This window comes from Phalacrocorax carbo, chromosome 1, assembly GCF_963921805.1.
Source record: "Phalacrocorax carbo chromosome 1, bPhaCar2.1, whole genome shotgun sequence".
In the NCBI taxonomy this organism is placed as follows: Eukaryota; Metazoa; Chordata; class Aves; order Suliformes; family Phalacrocoracidae; genus Phalacrocorax; species Phalacrocorax carbo.
The window spans coordinates 106,159,567-106,187,020 of NC_087513.1; the positions used below are offsets into that span (position 1 = coordinate 106,159,567).

General features: G+C 37.0%; 1 protein-coding gene across 5 annotated transcripts in view; it reads left to right on the top strand.

Annotated features, from left to right (window-relative positions):
• Nucleotides 1–27,454, top strand: part of ROBO1 (roundabout guidance receptor 1) — a 742,850-nt gene that overhangs the window by 458,700 nt on the left and 256,696 nt on the right. For all 5 annotated transcript variants that reach the window (XM_064469750.1, XM_064469719.1, XM_064469728.1 and 2 more), the window contains one exon: nt 8,118–8,444. In XM_064469750.1, the coding sequence (XP_064325820.1) occupies nt 8,118–8,444 (327 nt within the window). The remainder of the gene's footprint in view (nt 1–8,117; nt 8,445–27,454) is intronic.

Consider the following 27,454-nt stretch of genomic DNA (forward strand, 5'->3'; position numbering starts at 1 on the left):
GAGGGAGCTGGGGTTGTTTAGCCTGGAGAAGAGGAGGCTGAGGGGAGACCTTATCGCTCTCTACAACTACCTGAAAGGAGGTTGTAGCGAGGCAGGGGTTGGTCTCTTCTCACTAGTAACAAGCAATAGGACAAGAGAAAATGGCCTCAAGCTGTGCCAGGAGAAGTTTAGGTTGGATATTAGGAAAAATTTCTTAACTGAAAGGGTTGTCAGGCATTGGAACAGACTGCCCAGGGAAGCAATTGAGTCTCCATCCCTGGAGGTATTTAAAAGAAGGGTAGACGTGGTGCTTGAGGATATGGTTTAGTGGTGGACTTGGCAGTGAGAGGTTAGCGGTTGATCTTAAGGGTCTTTTCCAACCTTAACGATTCTATGATTCTGTGATTCTTTGGTCTTCTCTGTGTTCCCCCTGTACCTGCCTGACTCCCATTGCTGCACTCCTCCTGCAACTTAGTATGATCATCTCCAAGCAGTTTGTCATATCCAAATCTCCAAAGACAAGCTTGCCTTCAGATGCATCTCAGCCATTCTCAGTCATCTTGTTATGCTCTTCTCGATACCACCCCAGCGTAGGAAATATCTCACAGCATTGCTCCAGCCATTTCAAGGACAAAATGACTAATGAAGTAGGCTTTATTACCACGGTGTTTGTTTTCAAATATAGTATGGTTGCTCAACTGCGTCATAGTTGATTTTTCATTCTTAATGAAAAATAGTCCTGTAATTTCATTAGTGTTTTCTTGAAGGGAAAATGCTATTCCCAGCTTACCAGTTTGATGTGGGATATTTTAATTTTTATTGAGTGAAGTTTGGTTTTAAAGGTCACTGCTCTACGTACTTGGTATCTCAAGACTACTCCAGTATCCGCTGAAGTCAGATGAGATAAATGTCTTGCCAGAAAGCAGAACTGAGGGAAAGCAAAAATGAAACTGAGCCTTTTCTTACACTGGGAACATTACCTGCTGCCTGAGGTCTTACGTAATTGTCAGCATTTTACATAGCTCAATATAAATACTACCCCCACCAGTAGAGGGGGGAGAGATTCAGAAGGGTAACGCTCGTGGGTTGGGATAAGAACAGTTGAATAAGTAAAATTAAAAAACAAACAAAAAAAATGTAATGGAAAGGAGACCAACAAGAGGGGCGGAACCCGGGGTGGGAGTGGGGAGGGGAATGAACCTCTGAAACAAACCGCATGCCGACCCGATGCCACACCACTCCTGAGCCGCAACTGCCACCGCCCCTCCCCAATGTACTGGTCACAGAGTCACATGGTATGGAATGAACCTGCCATTGGCCAGTCGGGGTCAGCCGCCCCCACCACGGCCCCGCCCCTCCCAGCCCCCCGCCCCCCCCACCACGCGGCAGAGCGCGGGAAGCTGGAAAGGTAGCCGACCCCCATAGTGAGGAGAATTAACCCCTTCTCAGCCAAAACCAGCACACACGTGTTCATGTAACAGAGATTGACTGTAAAGCCATGTGTCTTGAAAATAAACAGTTTGTTCAAGAGCAATTTTAAAGTGTATTTATTTTTGGATTAAGAAACTAAAGCGTGACTCTTACTGTTGCCACTTTCAGCTTCTTTGTTAAAAGTGATTATTTCAGAGAGCTAGTCTCTCTTAGCATCTCCTGGGAAATACATCTTTAGGTATTAAAACAAAGACTCAGTGTCTGTGCAATACAGTACCTGCTGCGATAGATACAGAGAGAGATATATATATTTTTTATTCCCACCAGGCAAAGTATTTAAATAACTATTGCATACTTCTTTCCAGAAGTCTCTTTGCCTAAAAATTTATGACTTTTTCTGACTTAATCATATGTGTCCAGAATTGCTGCAGAGTAAGGAATGGAAACAAACCACTTAGACCAACATAATATATAAATGGCTTTTATTTTTCTCCCTTGTCTATTCAGTTTATTGCGATAATATTTAACTCCCTTTCAATTGACCAATATGAGTATTGTGTAAATTGAATATCTATAGCTTCCAATGTTTGCCTTACATCTTTTCTCAGTATGAGAGCCAGGCACAGGATCGGTCTGGATTCGAGGCATTTTTAGTACAGCTCTCACTTAATCTCTTGATTCAGAGAGACAGACAGATGTGGCTTAAAGCTCCTGGCTCTCTGTAGTTATTCTAGGATTTCTCTACCATAAGTGTACAGTAAATTATTGATTTCTGACACCTCCTGATAGCGTGATAGCTATGACAGAAATGTAATTGTAATTCATAGTGTCTTAGCAACATAAAATACTTTAACGTTATTTTTCTAAGTAGGAAAAATGTTTTGTGGGTGCCTACAACTTAAGTTTAAATGCCAAGGACCACAAAATTTCTTTTTAAATTTTATAATTAGACTTTGTATTTAAAGTTCAACTTGCTTGACCCCAAAATATCCCTTAGTAACAGAGATAATGAAGAACAATATGTATTAATAATTTTATCTCTCACTAGGAAGAGGAACTCCAATAGCAATTAAAGGAAGGAAACGAAAGTATTCTTTGTAATGGTGAAACAGAAACAAAACCAACTTCTTTTTCAGGGAACTTCACAGTGGTTTCATGGTAGGAATGATCAGTTAGTCTTCAGTGCTTTTCTTTTTAGTTTCATCTTGCTCACATGTTTTCTATTGTGTGCTTAGAAAAAGAAATGGAGATGTTATTCTTCATTGGGAACACATAGGGGAATTGCAGGTTCTACTGATCCAAAGTGAGAGACTTGCTAGTCACATTTTCTTGGTATCTAAGTTATTGGAAAGAACTGGACGTATTCCCAGATCAGTATTTGGAAACATTAAACACATCTTGAAATGCATTTCAATAAACCTGTAGTCCTGGGTGGGCATTAATTAACTGATGTAACAGTGCTGTTGTGTCCAACTGTTCAATACCAGCTCACTTGGCAGGACTGTAACACCTCTGTTGCCTGACACCTTTTTTTCATAGAGGTAGCATCCTCTTAAAATGGTTATGGAAATGTTCACAGTTGTGACTTGCAAAGTAATGGCAGGATTTAGGTAAAAAGCATAATATTTTTTCTTCTAGACTGTATGTTCAATAGTCAGTTTTGAGAGATGAACAGCTGTTGTAAATAAAACTCTGCGCCAAAGACTGCTTTCAGAGTCCAAAGTGATACAATGACCAATGCTATTCTCAAATCAGTGTTTCAGAAATACGAATTAAATGCAATTTTGGCCTTTGTACTTTGTGCCAAAGTAGAACTCAGAAGTCAAATTTCTATTCTCACGTAGTTGTCCATTTTGGGAAAATCCAAAAGTGTAGGCACAGCATTATTGACTTCGTTAATTACTTCATGTATTTGGTCACGGAGGGAAGACTGAATACTGGTAAATGAAATCTCAAAATAGTTGATTTTTAATATCCAGTATTCTTGCAGGCTACAAAGCTGAAGAAATCAGATGTTTTATTTAGGCTAAACAAGGGTAGTATATGAAGAGTAAGAATATTAAAAAAAGAAAAATTGGAGAAGGTGAGAAGAAGCGAGTGGAACAAAAGATCTCTGCAGATCCTCCTTGTCCTGTTGTTTTTCCTTAAAAATTATTCACTGTCTTTGAGAATAGGTAAACCAAATATGTTAGGTTAGCTGCATGTCTTTGGGCAGAAAAGCCACTTTCAGAAAAATACTTTGATTTTTCTTTTAGTTATATTTCACCTGTAACATGATGTGATGTTGCTTTGCAGTGTGTTCTTGAAATAGTATTCTAAGTCTGCTTGCCTCTTAACTGGATATGCTTTGGGCCTTTTATGTACAAAAAGGATGAACTCAAATTAGAGTTTAAGATGAGGAAAAGGTGGGTGTATTTTATGAGGGGAAAACCAGATGAGATTAGTTTGCTGATTTCTAACAGCAACAAGAAAATGAAATCCAAGAGGATGGTAAAAAAGGAAGAGGTTGCAATCTGCATGTCAAAGGTCTAAAATGCCAAAAAGTGTGTGGAGAGATCTGAACTAAAGGGGCAGCTCAATCACAGGAAGAATGAGGTATTTACTACTCAGGGATGTTTAACCTGAGCATTAGAGAAAGATTTCTAACCACAAGAGCAAGAGTTATGGATCATCTTTCCAGTCAACATAAACAAAACCGCAAAAAAATATCCCCCATTTTCTGAAAAATTTGTGAAAGATGTTAAATTATATGTAGCAGAAATACTGGGGAATTGGGAATGCTCCTACATTCTGAAGTATAATTGTTTGCAAGGATCACCTAGCGCTGATTTTAAACCCGTGATTTTCTTTGTTAGCATTTCACTAATACCTTTGATACCAATTAGGCCAGTCACTCAGGTCTTATGTTACGATGTAAAGTGTTTCAGTAAAAGAAAAGAGCTAAGATCTTGTGCTCTGAAAATCAGTGTTAACTGCTGCACTTGTGAAATGGAAAAGGAATGAGGCCAAGAGTATACTGGCTTTTTGGCACTTGACTAAAGACAGTCTGTCATGCAACATTTTTATGGCACAGGATAAATTATTATTTCAATATATATATCTTGAAGTCAGGTTTTCCATATCCATCTGAGCTGAAGTTTAGATCAACTGTAGATATGATCTTGATTTTTAACTGTCTTAGTCTGCATGGTTTAATTTGAGGCACTCAAAGTAGCACGTAACTCTTATGTTTTCCCCCTAAAGGAGAACAGCACAGTGTTTGTACCCCGGATACCAGCAGCTTTCCCATTTAAACACATTCCCTGCTGTTTTTCAGTACAACATATTTGTATATGCTACTAACAGGAGGCTTTAAGGTGGGAATAAAGGCAAATCTTGCCTCTCTGAGTTCAGCGTTCATCTAATGCTAACATTCTTTAAACCTTCACATCTGTTTATTTCAGTGTTTGAATTCTTGTAAAAATAGTTGTGGCACAGTCCAAGAAACTGGAAACATGATTTCATATAATTGTTCTTTTAAGTAGCAGCATGAAATAATTAGTATGGCATACTTTAATTGGTGGCATCCTGTTGACTTTTTATGAAAGGCTTGAATTATAATAAAAGCAGAGAACACAAGTTGGTTAGTTCCCATAACCCAGTGCTGTCATCTTTGGGGGAAAGAAAAAGCAGCTCTGTTTTATATTTAATGGCAGATTCAGTGTGCAATAGGTGTTCTGCTTCTATTCCCTGCCCCCCCCGCCCCCCCCCCCCCCAAAAAAAACCACAAAAAAAAAAAAAACAAAACCAAACAAAAAAAACCCTTTGGGAAGGATTTTTGACAGGAAAATTACAGGATTGGTGCCCACTGTAAGATTTATGTCGCTAATTGAAGCTGCTCCTCAGTAGAACGTAAATGCAGCTTAAATAACTAGGCTAAAAAGAAAGATTTTTTTTAAAAAAAGTGTAGATATGTAGAAAGATTATAACTTGGTTGTCAAAGCCATTATGCCCCTCAGGCAGTTGTCACTAAATCTGTGGTTAATGCTCTTACTATGTGCCACTCAACTAGTCGTGCAACTTTTGTCCCCTTCTGTTTCAAGCAATTTAATGACGTTTTCTAGGGAAATGTTACTTTATGAAATGCTAAGATAAAGAAAAAAAAATTTTTTTAATGGACATTTCTCTCATTTTAATTGCTCTAATGTTACCCAGCAAATAAATTTAAGTATATGAGCATTCCTGGAGCTTCCTGCAGACTTTTTCCCCTCTAAGAGTTTTGAGTATCAGTTTTCAAGAAAGTTTAGAGCTCAGTCTTTAAACTTTCATTCTGTACAGTACTTGAAGTTAGTGTACAGTGACTTGAATGGCAGTGTGAAAAGTGTGCATAAGATATACCTGAAAATGGTTTTTCATTTATTTGTGGTCTGGGACAGGCTGACAGAAAATATAGGAGGCTTGTACGAAATAGTGTGCTGGTTGACTAGCGTAATCTGAACATAAATACTAGTATATGTGCAAACTTTGTTTTTTAAAACAATTCTTAACTATCTTTAAACATTTTACATTGAACTTGGATTTTAATATTTCCAGACTGATACATGACAATTAATTTCAGTTCTCCAATCCTTTGTTTCTGTGCCTGTCCTTGTGAGGTATATAATAAGTGAGTAGAAGTATAAACACAATAAAGTTTTTATCCCTGTGTAGGCATTTTTACCTTGGAAAGAGAGATCTAAAACTGGTCACCCCAGTTGAGAGGGCAACATTATTGCATGAGGGGATTTTCACAAAAGCTGTGTAAAAGTTCAGGGTGAGTAGACAGAAGTAGAATTTGCAATGACTGAGATATGCTCTCAGAGCACACAGAAGTGTATTAGAGGCTTTTTTACCTACTGCATAAGATCACTGCTGGTTGGCACAATTTTATTCTCTTGTACTTTCAGCTCCTCTCTCAGTGGATTGGTTGTGCCCTACCTCTAGGAGGTGCAGCTCAAAATCTTGCTTTATAGTGATGTGCAGGGCTAGGCTGCCCAGAGGTGTGTAGCCCGCAAAAGGATTAGTGAGTTTCCTGCCTTCTGTTCTGTCTGCTCATACTTTAGTTTTCATGTCTCAGGCAGTTGTTGCAGGTAAAAATAAATGTAGAATATAATTACTTGGTAGCTTTAGGTGCTATAGAATCTTGCAATATTGTGAATATCTGAACAGAAATAGACAAATTAGATAAATGATAAAATACTTACTATATTTCAGGCATATAGTCCTAAACACAATACTACTTATATTGTCTTTTCTTCAAATGACTAAAGAGTAGGTTTGTTGCTGTTTGAGTTACTTTGAACATAATGATCACTAATGTTCACATAAAACTCTTTTACTGCATACAGAACGCAAACATATTTCATTGTAGTAAAGCCATACTACCAGAGATTTGGGAATGTGTGGTTAGTGCTAGCTGATTAGTGTAATGTTGAATTCTAATTTATTATCTTGAGGTGAAGGAAATGTGAAATAAACTCTACATGAAAGTTCTACATTTTAGAAGACTTTCATTATATATATTATATATATTATACACACACAGAGTATATATTGAAGAGAGAGGTCTCTCTGGGACTCTCCTCTCCTTGTCTCCTTCCCTTTTTTCATACCAGTTTATGGTCTATTAACCTTCAGTGAATAGATCTTGTATTTCTTTCTGGTGCTTTGCAGTTGTTCAAAACCCATGTTATTAATGTTAATAAAGAATCTTGGCATCTCATATTTTAATAATCAGGAACTAGTGACCCAAGAGGCTGATTTTATCCGTGGCAGAGTTGTATATTAAGGAAAAAAGTAATTTGAAATTGAGTCAACAGTTTAAAACCCTGAAGTTTTGGTAGCTGCTTATTCCTTATTTGGAATTCTTGGGCACCCAGTTGGTTGCCATATTCTTCTGTGGTATATATCTATCTGGACTGTTATAGGTTTTTTCTTGGTAATTATCGGCTTGCAGTTTGAATTAGTTTGAAATTGAATGCTTTTCTAGAAGAGTATCTTGTTTGCTTGTAACCTTTATCCCAGATACTGTTGTCTCACCTTGTATCAGAACTCTGGATTAGTTATAATGTAAAAGGTTGACCCAGGAGGTGTAAAGAACCACTGAGACACCTCATACATTTGTACCTCTATGGTACTGCTTAACAAGTGACTAAAAAGAGCTGATAGTGCAAGTAAAGTAAGGAAACTTTGTGGGTGCTGGAGATGTTAGACTTATTCTGCAGACGCTGCATGAATTAATGGACTTTCCAAAAGGTCAAATGAGGTTGGCTATGGCTTTGTGTTATGAATTAGAGCAGTATCAGTTTTTCTGGTAGAGATGGTCTGAGGTGTGTAGAATATCTGTAGGATTAGTTTTTCATTATTCTACATATATATGCATGTATGTATAAATTTATATTCATTAATAGATCAATATAAAAATGGTTGTGATTTAGGAACATGGCAGTTTAATTCATTAATATAGGTCACCTGTTGAAAAAATGCTTTTGAATGTATTCACTTGGTAGAGCCTTGCACACAATGAAGTGCATTAGAGGTTGGGGTTTTTTTCCTACCTTAAAAAGATGTTAATAGCTGTTTTTACTAAATCCTGTACTACAGGGTAAATGGTTAAGTAGCTGTATTGCAAAAACCCAGCGACTGTGCCTAGCAATGATCTAAGAAAACTTTGCATTTTCATCTTGCAGGTTCCCGTCTTCGGCAAGAAGATTTCCCACCTCGAATTGTCGAACACCCTTCTGATTTAATTGTTTCCAAAGGAGAACCAGCAACTTTAAACTGTAAAGCAGAAGGAAGACCGACCCCCACCATTGAGTGGTACAAGGGCGGGGAAAGAGTGGAAACAGACAAGGATGATCCACGTTCCCACCGCATGCTGCTGCCCAGTGGGTCTTTATTTTTCTTACGTATAGTCCATGGGCGCAAGAGTAGGCCAGATGAAGGGGTCTATGTCTGTGTGGCAAGGAATTACCTTGGGGAAGCTGTAAGTCACAATGCGTCGCTGGAGGTGGCAAGTAAGTACATAGTTTTTTTCCCCACTCTTTGGTAACAGCTGCTTTCTTTGATGTTATTGGAAAACAAAAATAAGTGTGAGCTGCCTTTGAGGTATTGGCTTAAAAGCAATGAAGAACTGTACGGTTAATTGTTATTAATATGGAGATAGGAAAACATAAAAATAGTCAGAAGAGGTACCATATCGCTGTAAAAGTTTCGACTTTTTATGCGTTCTCACTACTTTTATGCTTCCATGCAATTATGATTACTTAATGTTTGTTAGATTTTTTTATACTTAATTTCAAGTGATAGATGTTTTTTCCTCTCCAGATAACCGTGCAAAATGCAATGTGTAATAGGAGGCAGGATAGCCGGGATTTGATCTATTAGGATATGTTTGGAATTGTTGTTGAACAAAAACACTAGAAAAAGTAATGGCAGATTTAGGAACGCTTTTTTTCCCCCCTCTAAAGAAGTGGCCCATGAATTATCTCTCTAGTTTTAAGTATTTGGCCAACGGAAGGAGCAGTCAAGTATGTTCACATCACTTTGTAATGTTTATCTCTTCCTGTATAGCCTTTAAACTCTACTTATCTTAAAGGAAGAGACTGTACATGAAAGGATTTTAAGCCTTCATATAGAAGGACAAGTGTAGGTCAAAAAATACCAGTTTTGGTATACTGAAGTATGAGAGGAAACCTTACAATTCAAAAGTTAGGTATCTGTTTTAAGTTGCTTTTATAGTCTTCCTCAGCAATCTCCAGCAATTCATCTAGCATCATGTTGAAGAGCTAGCACAGTACTGGGTGCATCTCTCTCTGAAAATACTGATCTTTCTGACTAAACAATTCATGTTGTTAAGTACCTTTGATGAGGCTTCTGACTTTTAGACAAGTTAAATGCCACCATTGGTGTATAACTTCAGAAGAGTAGCTAGACTTTCATAACTCTTACAGAAGGCAAAGGAATTAGACTATAAATTTGTGCAATTGCTTGAGCCCTTTGTCGAGTCTTGCTCACATTCACAGAAAATCCCAAGGATTTTCATCATTCTTATACCAGAAGGATCCCAAGCATCACTACAATACAGTAAATACACATGATTAAGATCTAGGACACTGCTGTTTTCTTGTTACTGCTTTTAGTGATAAATGTAATTAGTGTCTGTCTAGCTGGAAGTATGCTTATCTAGTAAATATATAACCTGTTTAAATTATATGTTGACTGCTTACTTCCAGATGTTATATCTAGTATCTTGTAGGTGTAATTCTGAGTCAATGGTAACGTTTAAGAAATTTTTATTTTTATTGCTGCTGTTTACTTTATAGCACTGCTCGTTGATTCTTAAAATGAGTTTTAATGTTGTGTCCATGCAGCAAAGCAGCATGGACAGTTGTGCTTATTTCATGTTCGTTTGGTTTGTGAGGTACCTTGAAGTAATATTTGAAATGCGTGTAGTGTTTCTGTGGCTTCCACAATTTTTCATCAGGACCCAGAAAGATGAGATAGACTTCAGTGGTGGGTATGCTGTGGCATGCGTCAATTCAACTAGTTGCTAAAGGTGTTTGCCACCCCTCCCTTAAGTCATCTTCATGTGATTACAGTAGAGTCTCCTGACAGGGTCTGAATGCAAAATATTGGTATCACCACGTTTTTAAGAGCCTCTGGCAATAATCAAGACAAAAAAAAAAAAAAGATTAGTATCTTCTAAAAGGGGTTCAAATGGATACCACCTAACAATAATATAGCATTTAATTGTTAATCCAGCTCAAAATTACTCTCATATTGAGAGCTAGTTTCAGAAAATAAACACTAACAAGGCTGTAAGGGGAAAAATAATTCACAATCTGTATTTGGAAATAAGATTTGTAGGTGTAATGGTATACAGTTTTAATTGTATACCAGCAGATTACAGACAAAGAATTTTAACAGAAAAGGTTATGATTTTAGTAGAAAAGGTGGTGATGTGACAGTACAAAAGCACCAAAACACTTTAAATAACACAGAAGAGGTGAGGAACAAGGGAAGAGTTGAAGGCTGGTGGAATAAATTAGCATTAAATTCAAAATCTGGGCATTATAGCTGTAAGGCTATTGTCATCATAAACTGTAGCTACATTTACAGTGGATTGCTGCAAATCAGCAAACCGTTTTGATTACCTTCTCAGTACACCTGTTTTGAGCACCACAGCATTTATATTTGTATACATGTAGTCATGTAAAATTGCTGTTTAAGAAATCCTTATGTTACAGTAATTTTTGTATGTTTACAGAGTAAAATTGCCTTTATTTGGTTTCCATTTACAAAGTACAGAAAATCACTTGGAGTATTCATTTGGTTATATGCTGTGCTGCAAGTTTAACCAAAAAAACTGTTGTGAAATATAGAAAGCAGAAACAGGTTTTTTTGCACTGTAACGGGTAGCTTTCATGAGAAGCAGCAGCTTCTGTCTGCAACAGTTTGTTTCATAACATGGTAGGGAATTTATCACAGCATTTTCTTCCATAACCCCTTACAGTAACAACTTCGATTAGATGATGTTCCTTCACTGTTCAATGGATGTGTAGATTTGACTTCAGATTCAGGTTCATGGTAAAAATAAAAATAGATTTTCACGTCTGTTATTCCTTCCTGCAGAAAGCAGTTCCAATGCTCGTCTTTGAGATAGGCAACAAATTCTTTGTGGACTAAGTAATGAGTTGGATGTTTTTCTCGAGTACGCCATGCATAGATTCCACAGTTGCAAAGAAGAAAATAAAGAGGGACTTCAAATCTACAAAAATTTCAGAAATGCAATATATTAGAAGCTGTTCTATTCTCTTAAATACATGTGTATTTTAGAACTTTAGAAATAGCTTTAGTCGTGATAGCCACAATGGGGGAGAGACTAAAATCATAAAATTGGAGAGAGAGTTTTCCCTCTGCTTTGTTCCTTTCTGTTCATCAACCTTTCTTTGACTTGACTGAGGTGTGCATGGCATTTAATCCAAAGGATGCTGCATTTTCTTCCACTTTTGTATGTATGTTGACATGATAGTGGAGTCCTGAATTAGTACCATTGAATATGATCTAAATACCACTTATTATCAGCAAATTGAATTAAGTAAGTCTCATTCTTCTTCAGTCTCTGCCTCTTGTGGCTGTTCCAAAATGTTTGAACATCCCGTGTGTCTACTCATAGCATTGGGGATTTGTTATATCTTCTTCATAATGTTATTTTAGATATTAAAATATTTTTGAAGCTGTGTTTCCTGCAGTTTATTTCCTTGACACTGTGCCCCCAAAAAAGCCTTTAAAAAAAATCCTTCTGGCTGGTAAAGAGTGGTATCTTTCTTAAATCTACAGAATGAGTACTTGAGCCTTCACTGTCTATATTCTGTTTGATTATGTTCAGGGACTGTAACTTTCCCTCAACAAACAGCAAGCCGCTTGATATTTCAAGAATTAAAATCTCTCAGACACTTCAGAGACTAGTAAAACTATTCTAAGCTGTACAGCTCTGTGCAAAATAGCTTTGTAATTTAATAGTACATGACATTTTCTGTGTAATTTAGATCTGTAAGATCTTCATAAATGGGAAGGATATAAATTTGCATAAATAGGAACTCTGCAGAAAGCTGAATTACAAGTCAAATAAGAGAGGTAACTCCTGTTTAATTGGGGGAATTTTTTTCATAGTTGACTGGTTTGATCTTTATTTAAAACGTTATTCCCACAAAATTTTTGAAATGGAGACTTGCTGTATGTGTTTGAACTTAATTTGCAGTAGAATGAAGTTTCAGTAGGGTACCCCAGAAAGGGTGTGTGATGGGGTAATCAGCTAAGTCCGTAGTCATCCTTCAGACTTGGGCTGTCTCAAGTCCATTTGCCTCCCTCTCTTGACTTCCTGAACTCAGCCTTTTGATCACTGCAGACCTACTTAAATAAGCTCCCTGTTTTGTTTTTGAGGAATGCAACTGGTTTCGGATTACTGCCTACCAGTAATGTGTTCTCCAGTGGTGAAAAGTCCTAAAGAACGTGAGAAATGTCCCTGTCAAAATGAAACTGGGTGATTCTCTCTATAAATGCTAGCTTTTACAGGGGGGAGCACAAAATGGAACCATGCTTGATCCTCAGAGTAAGGGCTGGAGACTGCTTTGACTATCACATAAACATCTGGGAAACAAAAGTTATTTTTCACAGTAGAAAGTAGTAGAAGTTTTGGAAAAGTGGAAACTTACCCATTAGCAGACTGGAAGGTGACTGCAGCTGCTTCATATGCTTGAATCTCTCAGGACAGATGCACCTGATCAAGATCAAATTCAGTTATTGGTGAGTTATAGTGAGATTCAGTGTTTATTTTTTTTCTTTTGTTTTCCTCCAGTTATCCCTTTTTGAGGAAAATTTTATCTCTGGATCTCATGAGTGTCTGTTATGTAGCATGATATAGAAACCTACCCGTGTCAAGAGTGGCAACAATAGCTGCAGGGGTATATTAATCTTTCTTCACTCTGAAGTTCTTGAGGATGCTAAGAAAAATGCAAATGAAGTTGGTTATGTTTGCTGATCAGTGGCTTAATGAATCTTTATTTCAAATAATGTTTCTCTGAGAGAAGCTTATTTCACTTTTGCCATGAAAGTGCTAGGGTAATTTTTATCACAGTGTGTCTATTTTCCATTCATATATGGATTTGCTTCTCAAGAGCAATGCTTTTGCAAAAGTATTTGCGAAGTATATACATGTGTGTTACCTCTAAGCTCAATAACAGGATATTTTACACTAAGCTGTCGTGTATAAGCTTGCTCCCATTTGTTTTCAATTTACAATGGATAATAGTAAAAATACTTTCTACAGCAGATGCTAGGAATATCCCAGTTATAGACTTGCTGTGCTGTGACTTCAAAACCAAACAAAAACCTTACATAGCACAGGATTGATACAAAAGGTGAGTTAACAGCTCCGTCTGTTCAGTGGTTCTAAAACAGCCATATCCTTCTCACGGTGACAAGTCATTTATTTGTGCCTTTTTTTATCATATGTTCAGTCTGTATGGTGAGAGGCTACATTAGCAAACTTGTCCTCCTGACTGCTGTTGACCAGCATCAATGTTTAAAGCCAAGCTGAAATTAATGAACAAATTTGCAGATTTTCTTATGTGAGCTGTTGATGTCTTGCTGATAAGTGACTTAATTTGAATTCTTATGTGCGTATTATAACAAAGACTACTTTCGATCTGACAAAAATCTCAAGCTTCTATGTGTACATATCAGAAAAAACCCGAGTTAAACTATACAATCCCTTACCACAAGCAATGGCATTAACAAAAGTTGTTTGAGGCATAGAAGGCTTTAATAGTAGTGCTGTCGCTAATGCTTCTTAAAACCTACCATTTATCAGTGGTAGGTTTACCTTGAACGTGACTCTTTCAATGCTTGTTGCACCTGCATAGTAAGCCTGGATTACTTTAAACTGCCTCTGAAGCATATTTTACCGAAGATGTTATGTCACTTAGGAGAAATCTCTTTGCAATGATATCAAAGTTACATGCAAATTTGCTGCTTTTTAAAAGTAGTTATCTCTGCTTGATGAAAGCAAGAATGGTTATTTTAGCTACTTTTACAAGTTTGTGTATGGTACTTTCTTCTACCATTACAGGCAGTTAAAGACCATTGAGAGTTTGAATGTCAATGTAGTCCTTTAAGTCCCCTGCCTAACTTTTAAAGATACATACAGCCTTATTTTTACTCTGTTAATATTCTGTTTCCTTTACTAACCAACTTCCTGGTGACTGTGGAACTCAAGACATTTATTAGTACTACTCGGAAATCTCACTCAATGTCACTGCAAAACTAGTTGTCCTAATGAGACTTGAGGGTGAATGAGAAAATGTGGAGAAACTAAAAAATAACTTCTTTGAAACTTGCTGTCATATTTCTAGATGCTAGTGTGTGTGTGTTTGCATGTACGCATGCTCTCTTAAGCATCCCTGAAAGTCTGAGAAGTGAACCTTTTACTTCTATTTTTTTACTAGATGAAAATAGATCTTGTCACATGTTGAGTCAGACCTGATGAGAATAGCAGATATTTTACAAACTTCCCATATTTTAAAGAAGGCTTACCCAATTGTGTTTACTCTCACCTATAAAAAAGTGATAGTAGTGTGAAAGGTAAGGAGAGGTTTTGTGTTCATATTTTATGTAAATCTTTCTACTCTGTATGCCTCCTTTAACTTCTAATATGAATCAGCCAAACGCAAAAGCAGATAGGGGAGTGAGGGTGCATAGAAGTCTAGCAGTGCAGCAAATGGAACTGCTCAAATATTATGGCTCCCACAATACTCAGGCTTAATCATATTATTATTATTACCATTATATTCCTAGTTCAGGGTTAGAAAAACTGGTCTTCCATGAGCCTTCCATGGCCATCCCGACAGCCCTCCGTGAATGTCCACATGGTTTAAAAATGAAATAATGACACATTTCAGACTGAAATCCTTTAACTCAGTATGGTACAAACAAACAAAAAACCCAAAACAAAACATATTTCAGGAGTTTCCAAATGAGAACAAAAATTGCTGGGGTGATCTGCTTTGGCAGTACATTGTCCTACCAGTCTGTATCGTGGTAGCATTGGGTGAACCTCAGAACAACAGTTCTGTTTGTTTGCTGTCATGACCAACAGTGACTATACATATTAGATAATGCTGTTACATTTTCTGTGCTTCCAACAGCTACCTCATTTACTATATTTTAATATTTCTTACTAAAAGAACTTTAAGAATTTTGTTGTTAAAAGCTGTGCTAAAATGATTGTAATGACTTTATGAATTTGCACGCTGGTTTACAGTTCATACCTCACCAGATCAGGGGAGAAATGCCCTCAACTTTTGTTGACTACCTTTCAGTGTTTCTTATGGTATTAATTGTTAGTTTTAGTATGACCTTTTCTCTTTTTGTCTTGGGGAGGGAAACCCCCCCTCACTTTTGGGTGGAACATTGCTACTAGAGCCATGATCCGTACTGCCACTTCACTAAAAGTCTTATTAACTCAGTTTTAACTCAATGATCACTTTGTTAGCTCTGCATCATCTTTGCAGTGGGCCAGTAGACACGTGCTGTGGTGGAGACTGGAGCTTCCATTCAGTGCTTGATAAACATATCAGAAGAAATCATACTTAGTTTGATGACACACAGTAACACAAACTATATTTGTTCTAGAAGTATTGATGGATGTAAAATTGTTTCCGTTCCAGTGATGATAGAAAGAATGTCTGTGTACAAAGTGCACATAAACTAAGACTCCTTTGGCTTTAAAGGTGTTGCCTCAGTGTGAATTGTTTGAGATCAAATCCTATTATGTGGGACCCAAACCAAACATTTCTATAGTGAAGATAGCTAAGATTTAGTTGGTTGCCTGGGGGCTCACTTGGAAGAATATGTATTCATGCCAAGTTAAGAGCAGGTCTCAGTTATTTATTTTGCTTTATATTTTTATTGCTTTTTACTTCCACCATAGGTTCTGGAGCTTCTTTCTGAACTTTATCAGTAGCAGTGAACATGACAGAGTGAATTCTTTGGGAAGAGTCTTGCCTCACTTTGTAGGCTGCTGAGGATGGATGATAAGTTTCAGAGTATGCTGGTAGAGAGGCTTTTAATGGAAAGAGCTGACCTGCTGCACTTGCATGCTGTACGTAGTACTTTGCAGCTTTATAACAAAAGCCTATGTATGGCAAACATGCTGTTTATGTTGGTTACGGTTTTATTTGACAAAGTGTCATAAAGTTGTGGATGATTTTTGTTTCAAGTATGCAGTTGGTTTTGAAATATCCCAAAAGGTATTTATTTTTTTATTTTATCATTTATTGTTTTGTTCAAAGACTACGTTTCTTCAGGCAAGTCTCCACCCTTGGAGGGGCAGTGGGGGAGGCAAAAAGAAGAGTTACTTTTTTTGGTATTGCTTGGTGAAGTTTTGATGATTTAGTCTTGCCTGTACTCATTAAATAAAGAAATAAGGAATGCGCCTTACCAGAGTTACCTGGATATGCATGCTATGGAGAAGGTTATGTGGCTAACTTATGCATTGAGGAATAAAATTATGTAGAGATTTAAAACACAAAAAAACCCTAGAAAGCTAAAAATGTCAAAGCTTGACTGGAAATGCCATAACTTAAAAATGTTTCCTAAGTGACACAGTTTGGTATGGTAGAACTTTATTTTGTAGTTATGTTTAAGTCCATTCTTAAAGGAAAATTGTATGTGAATTATCTGAAATATGACTTGTTTGTATTTGGGTATATGTAAGAGTAATTTTTAAAGATCTGAAGGTTGTATAGTCTACAGTTGTAGGATTAGTGTTTTAGGATTTTGTTTGTTCCATGGAGATGTTTTGAAGTATGTACTGTTCATATCCTTCATACTAGATCTGAAGTGCTAAGATTTGATGTATTTCAGAAACAGACTAAGAGGACTTTTACTGAGGATGTATGGTAATTGAGCATTATACCTAATTCTCAGAGCAGTTCACAGGTCAGTGTTATTGTTCGTGGATAACAGTGATACTGATAGAACAAATGAAAGCTTTTTCTAGATGCTGATACCTACGAGAATTACATACAACTGCTGTGAAACAGAGCACATAAAAAAAAGATCCCTATTTAGTGCCATTATCTACTCCTGCCAAAGTCAGGGCAAAATAATAGGCTACGTGAGCACTTTGTCCGACCCAAGAAAGCTGTTCTTACATCTTTGTGTCTTCCCAGAAATTATGTGGAACAGAGGAATTCAGGTTGCCTGTAGCCAACAGAGTTCTTGATCCGTTATTATACTGTAACTATACTGATTATTCTTAAGTGGATGAGTCATTTAGGATGTTATGGTGACCATGCTGGGATGGATGATCAAGCAAATTATGCGTTTTGTAGTCTTGCCAGAGATTGCAATGCAGATCTGCAAGTTCATAAATCAAAGAATATGGTAGCAGTCTTTCTGTGGAATGGCGATTCTGCTGGCTAAAAGGTCATCTGAAACCTTGAACCGGAACTGGAGAAGTTGATTCTTAGAACAAGGTGGAAGCTATGCCTTGCAGATTTAGACTCACTGGTCATTAGTGTCAGAGAAAAAAATAATTGAATTAAAATTGTTCAGGTTTAAAGGGCCCAACTTTTCCAAGTGTGAGCCTGAGGTAGACATGTATGTCATTTTCCTGAATCCAACCGACATAGTGAATTGATACCAAAGCCTTCCTTAGTTTTGCTGTCGCTGTTCAGAAGCCTGTGGAAGACAATTCAGACTGTTAACATCAAGTATAAATACTAGTAGAGGCAGGCATCCTAATTATATGAAGAAGAAAACAGATGTTTTGATATCACAGTCTGTTTTCAGTCTCTGCTGCATACTCTCCCTCCCTTCCCATGGTGTTAGGCGACATGCAGTTTGATATGTCTCAAGCCTGTGTGCCCTGTGGGCTGTGAAAGATGGAGCCTCAAGCAGAGTTCGGAGAGAGCTTCTTAGTGGAAGTTATCAAATGAATTGGGACCATTGGCTGTCTCCTCTGTGTTTCTGGTTGGTGAGCTTCCTCTGGTCCAAGGGAGTTTTCCTGTGTGGTTTTCAACTAACAGATGTCTAGTGTATTTCCCTCTCCAAGTTTCTGCTTTAAACTCTGATTTCCATACCACCACCACCCCCTGATGTGTTGGTAGTGATGAAGTGAAGGGCGATCATTCCTATTTTTGAGTGTTTACATTTCCTACGTAATAATATAGGACATAGGCCTATGGGCAAAAGAATAGTCAGACAAATACTGACTAGTAATCCTCACGCATTGTTTGTTCTGATGCTTTTTCCCCAGTCCTACATTTTAAGAGATATTTTCCTGAAGTACTGAAAGCCTTGCTCTTGAGCTAAAGTTAGAGATAAATTTGTATTGTGCCAATACCCTTTTCTGTGTGAATTTAGAACCTTTTGCAAATACTTCATATCAATGAGACATTATTATTTTGAATCATCATTCCCCCAAAAACAAAAGTATCATCTGTATTTGAAATAGTGAAGAAACTGATTTTCTTTCTTTTAACTGTTATCAGGTTAAAACCTTTCTTAAATATCATGCTCCTGAGAAAGATCGATTTGCATCTTTGTCTGTGAGCTGTTTTGATGAGAACTGTCTGACTTAACTTGCATCCTGTATGCAAATTGATTTCAGCTGATTGCTTTGAATCTGAAAGAAATATAATTTGAAAACTGCCCTGTTTTACTCCCTGTGGTAGTAGATGCTTCTCTACGTCATCTGTTAAGCAGTGCATAGTCAGCATATGGCTGTTCCTCTCCTATTTAAACTGTTTTCTCCAGAGAAAGAGAAATTCCCTTTAGACCAGGCAGACATCTGCTGACTCTCTCCTACTAGCAAAGCAACTGAAAAGATATCTTTCCCATGATTAAAAGAAATACGTCTGGAGGCACTTAGTTTTTGTTCAATTAATCAAAGATTAAACACATGTGGACTCTCTAAACTGGGCTTCTTTGTGCTTCTGTGCTACCAAAAGTGACTGGAGCAGAGCTGTATGCTAGAGCTGGCTTGACTGAAATTTAATATTTTACCTATACATCTGCTATTATTCAGTTCCAAAAGTCCATAATAAAGTGGAAAAAATGCTAAAAACTATTTTTACTAATTTACAACTTTAATATATTCCAATTAACAAAAAAAAAAATAAAAGGAGGCACAAATGTTAAATATTTTTTCTAACCCATGTTCTTAAATGAAAAAAAAACAAAACCTTGATCTCTGACTGTGCTACTTTATACACAGTTACCATTTTGGTTTCTGTAACCATTTCCAGATGCAAAGGCGTTCTTGGTTGCTTTTGTTCCTGAATTCCTATTAGTAAACGCTTTACTGGCAGAAATTTAGTGTTAAAAGCCTGGTATTCAGCTCAATGCCTTATCCTTACTCAACAATTATACTACAGATAGAGGTTTTTATCTGATTTCAAAAAAATTAATAATCTTTTTCACCCTAAAGAGTACAAAATACATAGGCTAAAAATGCCGCAAGAGTAAGATGGCAATAATTAAGTGGATTCCTTGAATTCCATGCTGCTCTTAAATTTTTCATCAGACACTAGCAAGTCTCTGTTGTAGACATCTTTATCTGAAGATAATTTGTTTGGCTCCAGTTTTATTAGTGGAATTAGTTCTTTGGTATAGTCTGTGGTGAGGTTTTAAGACAGGAAAGGCTCCACTGATAGTGTGACTTTACTAAGATGTTCTATAAAACTGTGTCAACTTCTGGACTGCTCTTTCTAATAGCTATGGTTTTGGTTTGTTAACTGATAAATTTTCTTCAAAATATATGAAAATTTACCTATGTACCACTTTCTGAATAAAGAAATTGAAATACGATGGAAAGGACTGTCCTTTCATAAATAAGCATCAGGCAGCATTTTTGGCAAGATACTTGGTATGATAGCAAAATTTCCTTCTACAGTAAGATGTACTAGACGTATATTAATAATTATTGACAAAGTGGACAATGAAATATTAAAAAATGCCATCATGGAATTAGCTAGTCAAAAAATAATCAAAATCTCCTCAATGCGTAGCACTTTTGCTATTAATGAGTTGGACCAGTCCTTTGATGTTAATTAAAGATGTAATGGTAGGCATTGCAAACTGTTTAATTTTAAAATGCTAGCTGAAGTAATTAGGCTTTAAAGCCTAAAATAGTCACAATATTTTCCAAAAAGGAAAAAAATTCATAAAGGCCAGCTATTCTTAGTAAATATTGTCCATGGAGAGAAGAAAGAATCAATGCATATACTTGGATTCTGGTATCTTAGCATTGCTTTGTGATGTTCTCTTTTGCAAGAGAGAAGTCCCCACTCTGCTGTCTTTGTGTAGGTATTTCAAATCAAGTAAAAACTTTATTTATAAAGTTTATAAATGTTCAACTGTACTCATACTTGGGAAGGAAGGAGGTCTTACTTTTTCTGTTCTCTAGACAGAAAAATTGAGGCAGGAAGAAATTAAATCTCTTGTTCTCAGAGGGTCACAAAGATGTCTGTCAGCTGTGATGAGATGGGGAACTCGCTCACTGCTACATCTGTTCTTCACAAGGCTGCTCTTCATCACTCTGCTTTAAGGACTATTTGAAATGTTTCATAGCTATTTTTAGAACTAATTGCAGATAACTTTGGAAGTCCTTTGAAATGTTCCAAAAATTATCCCTTTTGGGTGGTGCTGGTATATAAATTTAGTTCTCTAACTTGTAATTTCTGATTTTCCTTCTGTGGATTTATTCCTCTAGAGCCTGGATTGCTGATTCCTATGGTTATGGGCCACCCTTTTTTTCTCTCTCCCTGCCCCTCTGCCCTTCCCCCACCAGCTGCTCATGGATCAGATGAATAAATTAAGACTGTGTATTTAATCCTCCATTGCCCAGAGAGAGAAAGGTACAAAAGAGAAATCCTAATAATATATAGGTGCTATAGAAGGTGCTGGAGAGCCTGGTACAGGGACAGTTGTGGTTTTGGCTTTCAGTTTAATGTGTTCCTGCTGGGCTCGTGACTGTTCCTGCAGAAGCATATGAGAGTCATTGATTTTAATTTCACCCATGCTCAGGGAGAGCCTATAAACTGAAATTCAGACCCCTTGCTTTAATACATAGTGGATGCGTAGAAGAGGACTTTGTGCCCAGACCAAGAATATCCAAACTCTCTCTTTGCTCCAGCCGCATGACCTCCCTTTGGAGAGATTGTAGGTCCGGTACAGGAATGGTCCTGCCTTCCTCTCCTCTGTTTATAGGGGTTCTTGGAGCACTGGTTCACTCCTGGTCTACCCTAATTATCTAGTAGATCTAGCAAAGCTACCTCTTAGAAACCTGCTACAAAAGGCATGTGGACCCTGGAGCCTGGTACGGTTGGCTGAGTCACTGCAGCAGGAAGGGACCCTTCTTTGGTTTGGCCCAGTTTGGGGCAGACCCTGTGAAGGACGCAGCCTGCTCCAGCTCTGCTCTGTGCTGACTGCTCTCCATATGGAAAAGTGCTGGAATGGTTACACTTCAAATTTTAGCTGTCAGCTATCACGCATATTCTTTTGCTCCTTCCGCCCCTACTCCTCACTTCCTTTTCTCTCCTGCTCTCCTGTGGGCTAAGCAAATTGTTAAGCACAGTACATAATGTGGACTCTTGCTCTAGGCCATCACGGGAGTCAAGTACAACTGTCTTGCGGGGCTGGATTCAGCCTTCAGGCTGCCAATTAGTTTTCTTTATCCTGGAGGAAGAATTGCAACTTGTGCATATTTCTGCTCTGTGTTGTAGAAAAATGCAGAGCTTCAAAGTTAAGAGGGTATAAAATGGGAGCAGTAATTAGGAGTCATAGTCCCTGGTTCTGCTCCTTTAGTACGCTGTCATCATTTAAATATGTTCTTACTGGAAAGAAGAAAGTAAGTCCAATATTTTCCTGATTATAATTAAGACAAAAAAAGAAACCTGATTTTAACCAGTCTCCACAGAGGATTAGATGAGTCTGAGGAGAGCTTGTCCATAGAAGAGTGGTGTAAACTAAAGGTGAAAAACTGATTTACATTTCTTCAAATTATCTGACTAGTTTATAGGAAGAATTGAGCAGTGACCGTTCCCTCTAAACACACTGACAAAATTGCCAAGTTCATAGATCATGTAGAAAGAGTTACTGAAGTAGGAGTACGTAGCTCAAGATGGAATTACCTAATAATCATTAGTCACAACTTGCAGAATTTGCATGTAAGACAAATGTTGACAGATAAACAAGTAGTGGTAAAGCTAAGTCCACTGTCCATATGTGAACTGAATGGCTTGTCAAGTATATATGCTTGCATTCAAATGCCACATCATATGTCTAACCATGAAAGGTGTATGTTCAGAAGTTTAGCATTATGGGGCCATAGTCTGTCAGGGAGTGATGCTGAAAAGGACTGGACCATTATTGAAATGCTGAGTCCACACACACACACGAAAAAGGACATTGGAAAGTTGGAACAGGCCTAGAAAACAGTTGCACAAATGATTCCAAATTTGAAAAGCTTGGTATATGTGAGATATTTGCTCAACCTAGTATAGTTTTGTTAAAGCAAATGTTAAAAGGTAACTTAAGGCTACAAGTCAACTCATACTATATAGACATTCCAATTAGTACTATATTTACATGAAAATAGAAGCAGGGATTCTGTGTCTAAGAAGCTATATATATGTGTACTACCCTGGCCACAGTTACGGCATTAAAGAATGTCTGAACAGTTTTGTGCCTATCATGCTAACCAGTAGGTAAAACATTATGTGCAAAGTTCACAGAAAAGAAATCTTTATTCTTCAGCTACCTCTGCCAGCGGGCACTCAATGGCATCAGATCTGCCAGCTGGACTTGTGTAGGAAAACGAAATGCTCTGCCCAGTGACAGAAGGCGCTAGGCCCTCAGGGCTCTATGCCTCCTCCCTTTCTTCCCCTCATCCCGTTTCTGGGTGCTCTTAAAAGTATGTCTGTTTTCTGATAATGCTATTTGTTGTGCCTGCAGTTTTATCACTTAAATGAGCTGTGTTTCATCTTCTCTTCTGGATCTCAGGCTTTTGACAGTTCTGAGTGTAGAAATGGGGCTTTGGCAGCCCTGTACTGCAGGGTTCACCCTTGGGCACGGGCTCCTTGGGCAGGTGCTGCTGCAGGAGGGTTTGGGGAGGGAATGCTGCTCACAGGGTTGGCTTGGACAGGCAGTTGTGGTGCTGGCCTGGAAACGGGGTGATTGCCCACAACAAGGCAAAAAAAGCTAGTGAATCTGTTCAAGCTAGGTAAAACTTTGTCTGTTATTTCCAAAGGCTTATATTTTTAAAAACTGTGTTGAAGGCCTCTCTGGAATTCAGTAACTTATTCTTCCAGGAAGGCAAACGGGGGATTGTTCCCGCTGGTATGTAGTGTTGGCCCCAAGTTCAGCATTGTGTTGTGGCTGAGACCTGAAGTACAGGAGGTAAATTAAGTGTAATGATCTCTTTATTCCTGACCTTAATAATCTGAGTTTTTGCCTTTTCCTTTAAATTTTTTTTGAGAAATAAAAATTTCTTCCCTTGATGATTTGGTTGAGACATATGGCTTAGTGTGACTAATGCCTGATGATTATTTGTATCTGATTGTTCCTACTGTAGATGTATTGGAGATTCTTCTGGTTGGTGAATAGAAAGCATATCTGAAATATGTATGCATAGTGGGAATAAATAATCACGGTGGGCTCTTCTATAAGCATAGCAGAGTGTCAAACGTTGGAACAAATTACACTGCTTTTTTTTAATTGCAAGGGAAACACATCAATTGAATGTAACATTAAGACATGTCAGTGTTCATATAGATTCAGTTGTTTCAAGTAATAAACATCTTAACATTAGATAATGTATCCTATGTTTTGTGTGCTGATCTTCTAAATAAAAGTGTACTAGGATCTTGTTTTTAAAATTTGTTTAAATATACCTGTGTATATTATATAGGTTTCATATATTTATATACATATAGCTCACTTGAAATAAAAATTCTGCACAAAGTTATTCAGGCATCTTATTCAAAGCTCTATTAATTTAATACACAGAGAAACTCTACCTTAAAAAGTAAAATACAAAATACATCTTCAATTATTGCATGCAATAAAGATCGTTTATGAACTTGTGCATTTTATTTTTGTATCTTAGATTTACTGTATCATGTATAAAGGAAGTAATATGGCTGCTGTAAAAAGTTACGGCAGGCTTTGCAGCTGTATTTTCTTTAAGGCAATGACTGGGAAATGTTACAGATTTCACCTTCTAGAGGAAGTTCAAGATGTGCTTGGAAATGAGAGAGCTTCTATAACAATCAGGAAGGAGTAGTGCTATACTAGGGCTAATTAGAGGGAAAGAAATTCTCTTTATGAAAGACAGTTTTATCCAAAATACATTAGAAAAAAACCCATATGAAAGCCCTCACCTTTTTTATGGATAGAAATAAAGTTAGTGCTGGCAGATGTTGTGTTTTGTTATGGTGGGGAAAAGTAAGCTTTATGGTGATGGGAAGGTAATTGTGGGGTTTTTTGTCATCAATAAAATATAAGGGAGGATGATTTTTTTGGTAAAGTAGTAAATTTTTTTCTAAATATTGTTAAGCATGTGATTTCAGTGATTATTGTTAAGAAGGTCAAAACACATAAATAGCTTCTGAGCATGCTTTGCCATTTTGTTTAGAAAAATAGTAGTCACAAAAATTTTGAATTAGTTTGTGGGTACAGTTAAGATTTGCCTTTTGGGTGTTTCCCTCTGTCATTTATTGTTTAATGGGAAATAGATTTATCTTGGCAATATTTGGATGGGGAGATTGTAAAAATTAATGCAAACAATTTGTTCCTTGTTTGCAAAAGTACAGTAAGCCTGATCAATGGGCAAAACCACAGTAGCTGGTTAAAGAATAAATGCAATATTTGCTCTGGATAATTTTAAAGCTTCTTTTTGATATTTTCCTTAGAAAAAATAGTAAAATGTTGGTTGCATACGCTTATGATGAAAAAACATCCTTGCTTGCAAATATCATAATTGTCCTTTGAATTAAAGCCCTGCAAAATCTGTTGGAAATGTAACCCAGTGTAAAGCAGCAGAGCACTGCTGTAGCAAATTTGTAGAAATGGTACATTTCAATAATGTTTTAATTCCTTGTAACCTGGATGCTTGCAATTTAGAAAGTAAAGGAAAAAGTCTCTTGGACTACGAAGATAAACATTGTGTTGGTTGCCTTTATTTCCCCACTGTAAGGACACTGAATCATCTTAAAATATACAAGATTTTTCAAGTGAAATGATGCTGATAGTAGGTGGTTAGGGTCTTAAACTTGAAAGATCCAGTAGAGTTTTACATTAATTTCTTCAAGATACTGTGACATTAGGGCTTATGAGTTTGAGGAGGAATTTCAAGGTGAGAAATGTGAGAAATGTTGTTGATGTTTTAAAGTAATATTTTTCTTTTCTCTTAATTCGTAAACATTAATTTCCCAGTTCACTTCAGGTAAAAAGAAACTTTAAGAGCAAAAAACCAGCAAGACCTAACTTTTTCAGTGTTTTTGAGATGCCTGATGATCTCAGGAGGAAAATACAGTCTTTTGTGGAAGGGGACTTCCTTGATTACATGATTTGAGATGTTTAAGTTCAGGGATATTCCTTGAGGGCATGTCAGATTTTGTATACAGCCAGCAATGTGTTAGCCCCTTTTAAAAAACACAGAACCTCCAATAAAAATGAAATTAATAATAAATAAAATAAATTAAATTAAAGAGTATTTCAAATTTGTTTGTTTTATATTTGAAATAAGCGAATGCTCCCTGTGAGGCTTTTACAGATGTTTGTTGTACAACTACCTAGAGGAGATAATTTGTTAGTGTGTATGAAGTGGCCTTGCATGTTCTGCCTTTCTGAACATAGTGCAGTATTCTGTTGTCTAGTGTTCATGAAGGTCTTCTGCTGCAAGGTTCATTTAATAAAAATAATAGTTAAATTATTAAAGTTTTAATACAAAATAAACGTAGAAATACTTTTACTAAGATGGGTATTTAAAGATGTAAAGGTAACAGAGTGTTGTTTCTAAACCAGCCTCAGAATCATTGTGCTTGGAAGGTTCCTCTGGAGAACATCTAGTCCCTGTCAGCTTTTAGTCATATGGAAAGAGTTCAAAATAATGTCAATGCCTAACTGTTCCCGAGTTTATCGCGAGATGGAATAAAGCATGCCTTTCAGCCGTTGCTCATTGCTTACTTCACTACTTTCTCACCTGGGAGGGAAAGCAAGAGATGCACCAAGGAAAGCAGATATCAATCCAGCATAGATCTTTTTAAAGTTGCACTCTCTGACTTTTCTTAGTGGATTCTTAGTGTACACAGTTGTGTGGGAGAAAATGAAAATTTCAGTAAATGCAATGTGACCTTACTTTACCTTTTCTGTGAATTAAAGAAAAGTCTTTATAAATATACACAGTCTTGATCAAGAACTTAATATTTCAAAGGAATAAAATAGAGGAAAGTATAAACCACTTAACATAGGCAGAACAAAAATATATTTTTATTCCAGGCAACAGGGAAAAAGACTTAAAGGAACCCAAACGAAAATGGTGGTGTGGTTTTTTGTATTAAAAATCTTCACGTTAAATTCTCTATGAAACTTTGCAAAAAAAAGTTATTTCTAATCTGTCCCAGAGTTCCAGAAAGCACATATTAAAAGGAGAAAAATAGCCTACTTCATCCTGGTCGTAACATCTTTGGTTGGCTTACTTTTATTTACTTTTATTCTTGTCATATAATGACATCTGATTTAACTGTTATTTTTTTCTTATCTGTGAGAAAGTTCTCCATTAAGATAATACAAATAATTTTGTTGCCAACTTTTAATGTATTACTATCTTTTTTTTTTTTTTTCCCTAGAATAACTTTTTATTAACATGTCCTTCTGTAAAATTAGAATTTATAGGCATAGATACTGACCAAGTCAGGAAGGTGTTAGGAACATTTTGCTTGATTTTCACCCTCTGTTTTATTTTTTTATACTGACCATAGAATAAAATCCAGCAGTCACAGGATCAAAAGAGCTTCACAACTAGCCTAGGAGTAAAAATATAGAAAAAGGGTTGGAAGAGATGAATAAGCTGCAGGGAGCAGATGTGTTGTACTTTTAAAAAGTGCTGTTGTAGACTCTTCCCAGGCAGAGGTAGCAAATGCCAGTAGCTCAGTCTCTTTGGATATTTAACTTGGGCTTTGTCTTGAAAGTTCTTCCCGCCAATTTGTAGTGAGTGGTGCTGGATACCAGAGCTAACAGTCTGAACTGAGTCACGGCCATGGTCTAAAGCTGTTTACTGCTTGGTTTGAGTCTCCTGGATTTTTCAGCTCAGATGCACCCACGGGCTGAACCACCCTGCTGTTGCACATCTTGTGATGCTGGGCCACGACTCATTTTGTGCACGGTGAAATAAGTGATTCTTTGCGTAGTTTCGCAGGGGAAATGGAGCCCCACAGCCATGTAGCTTACTGCGTTA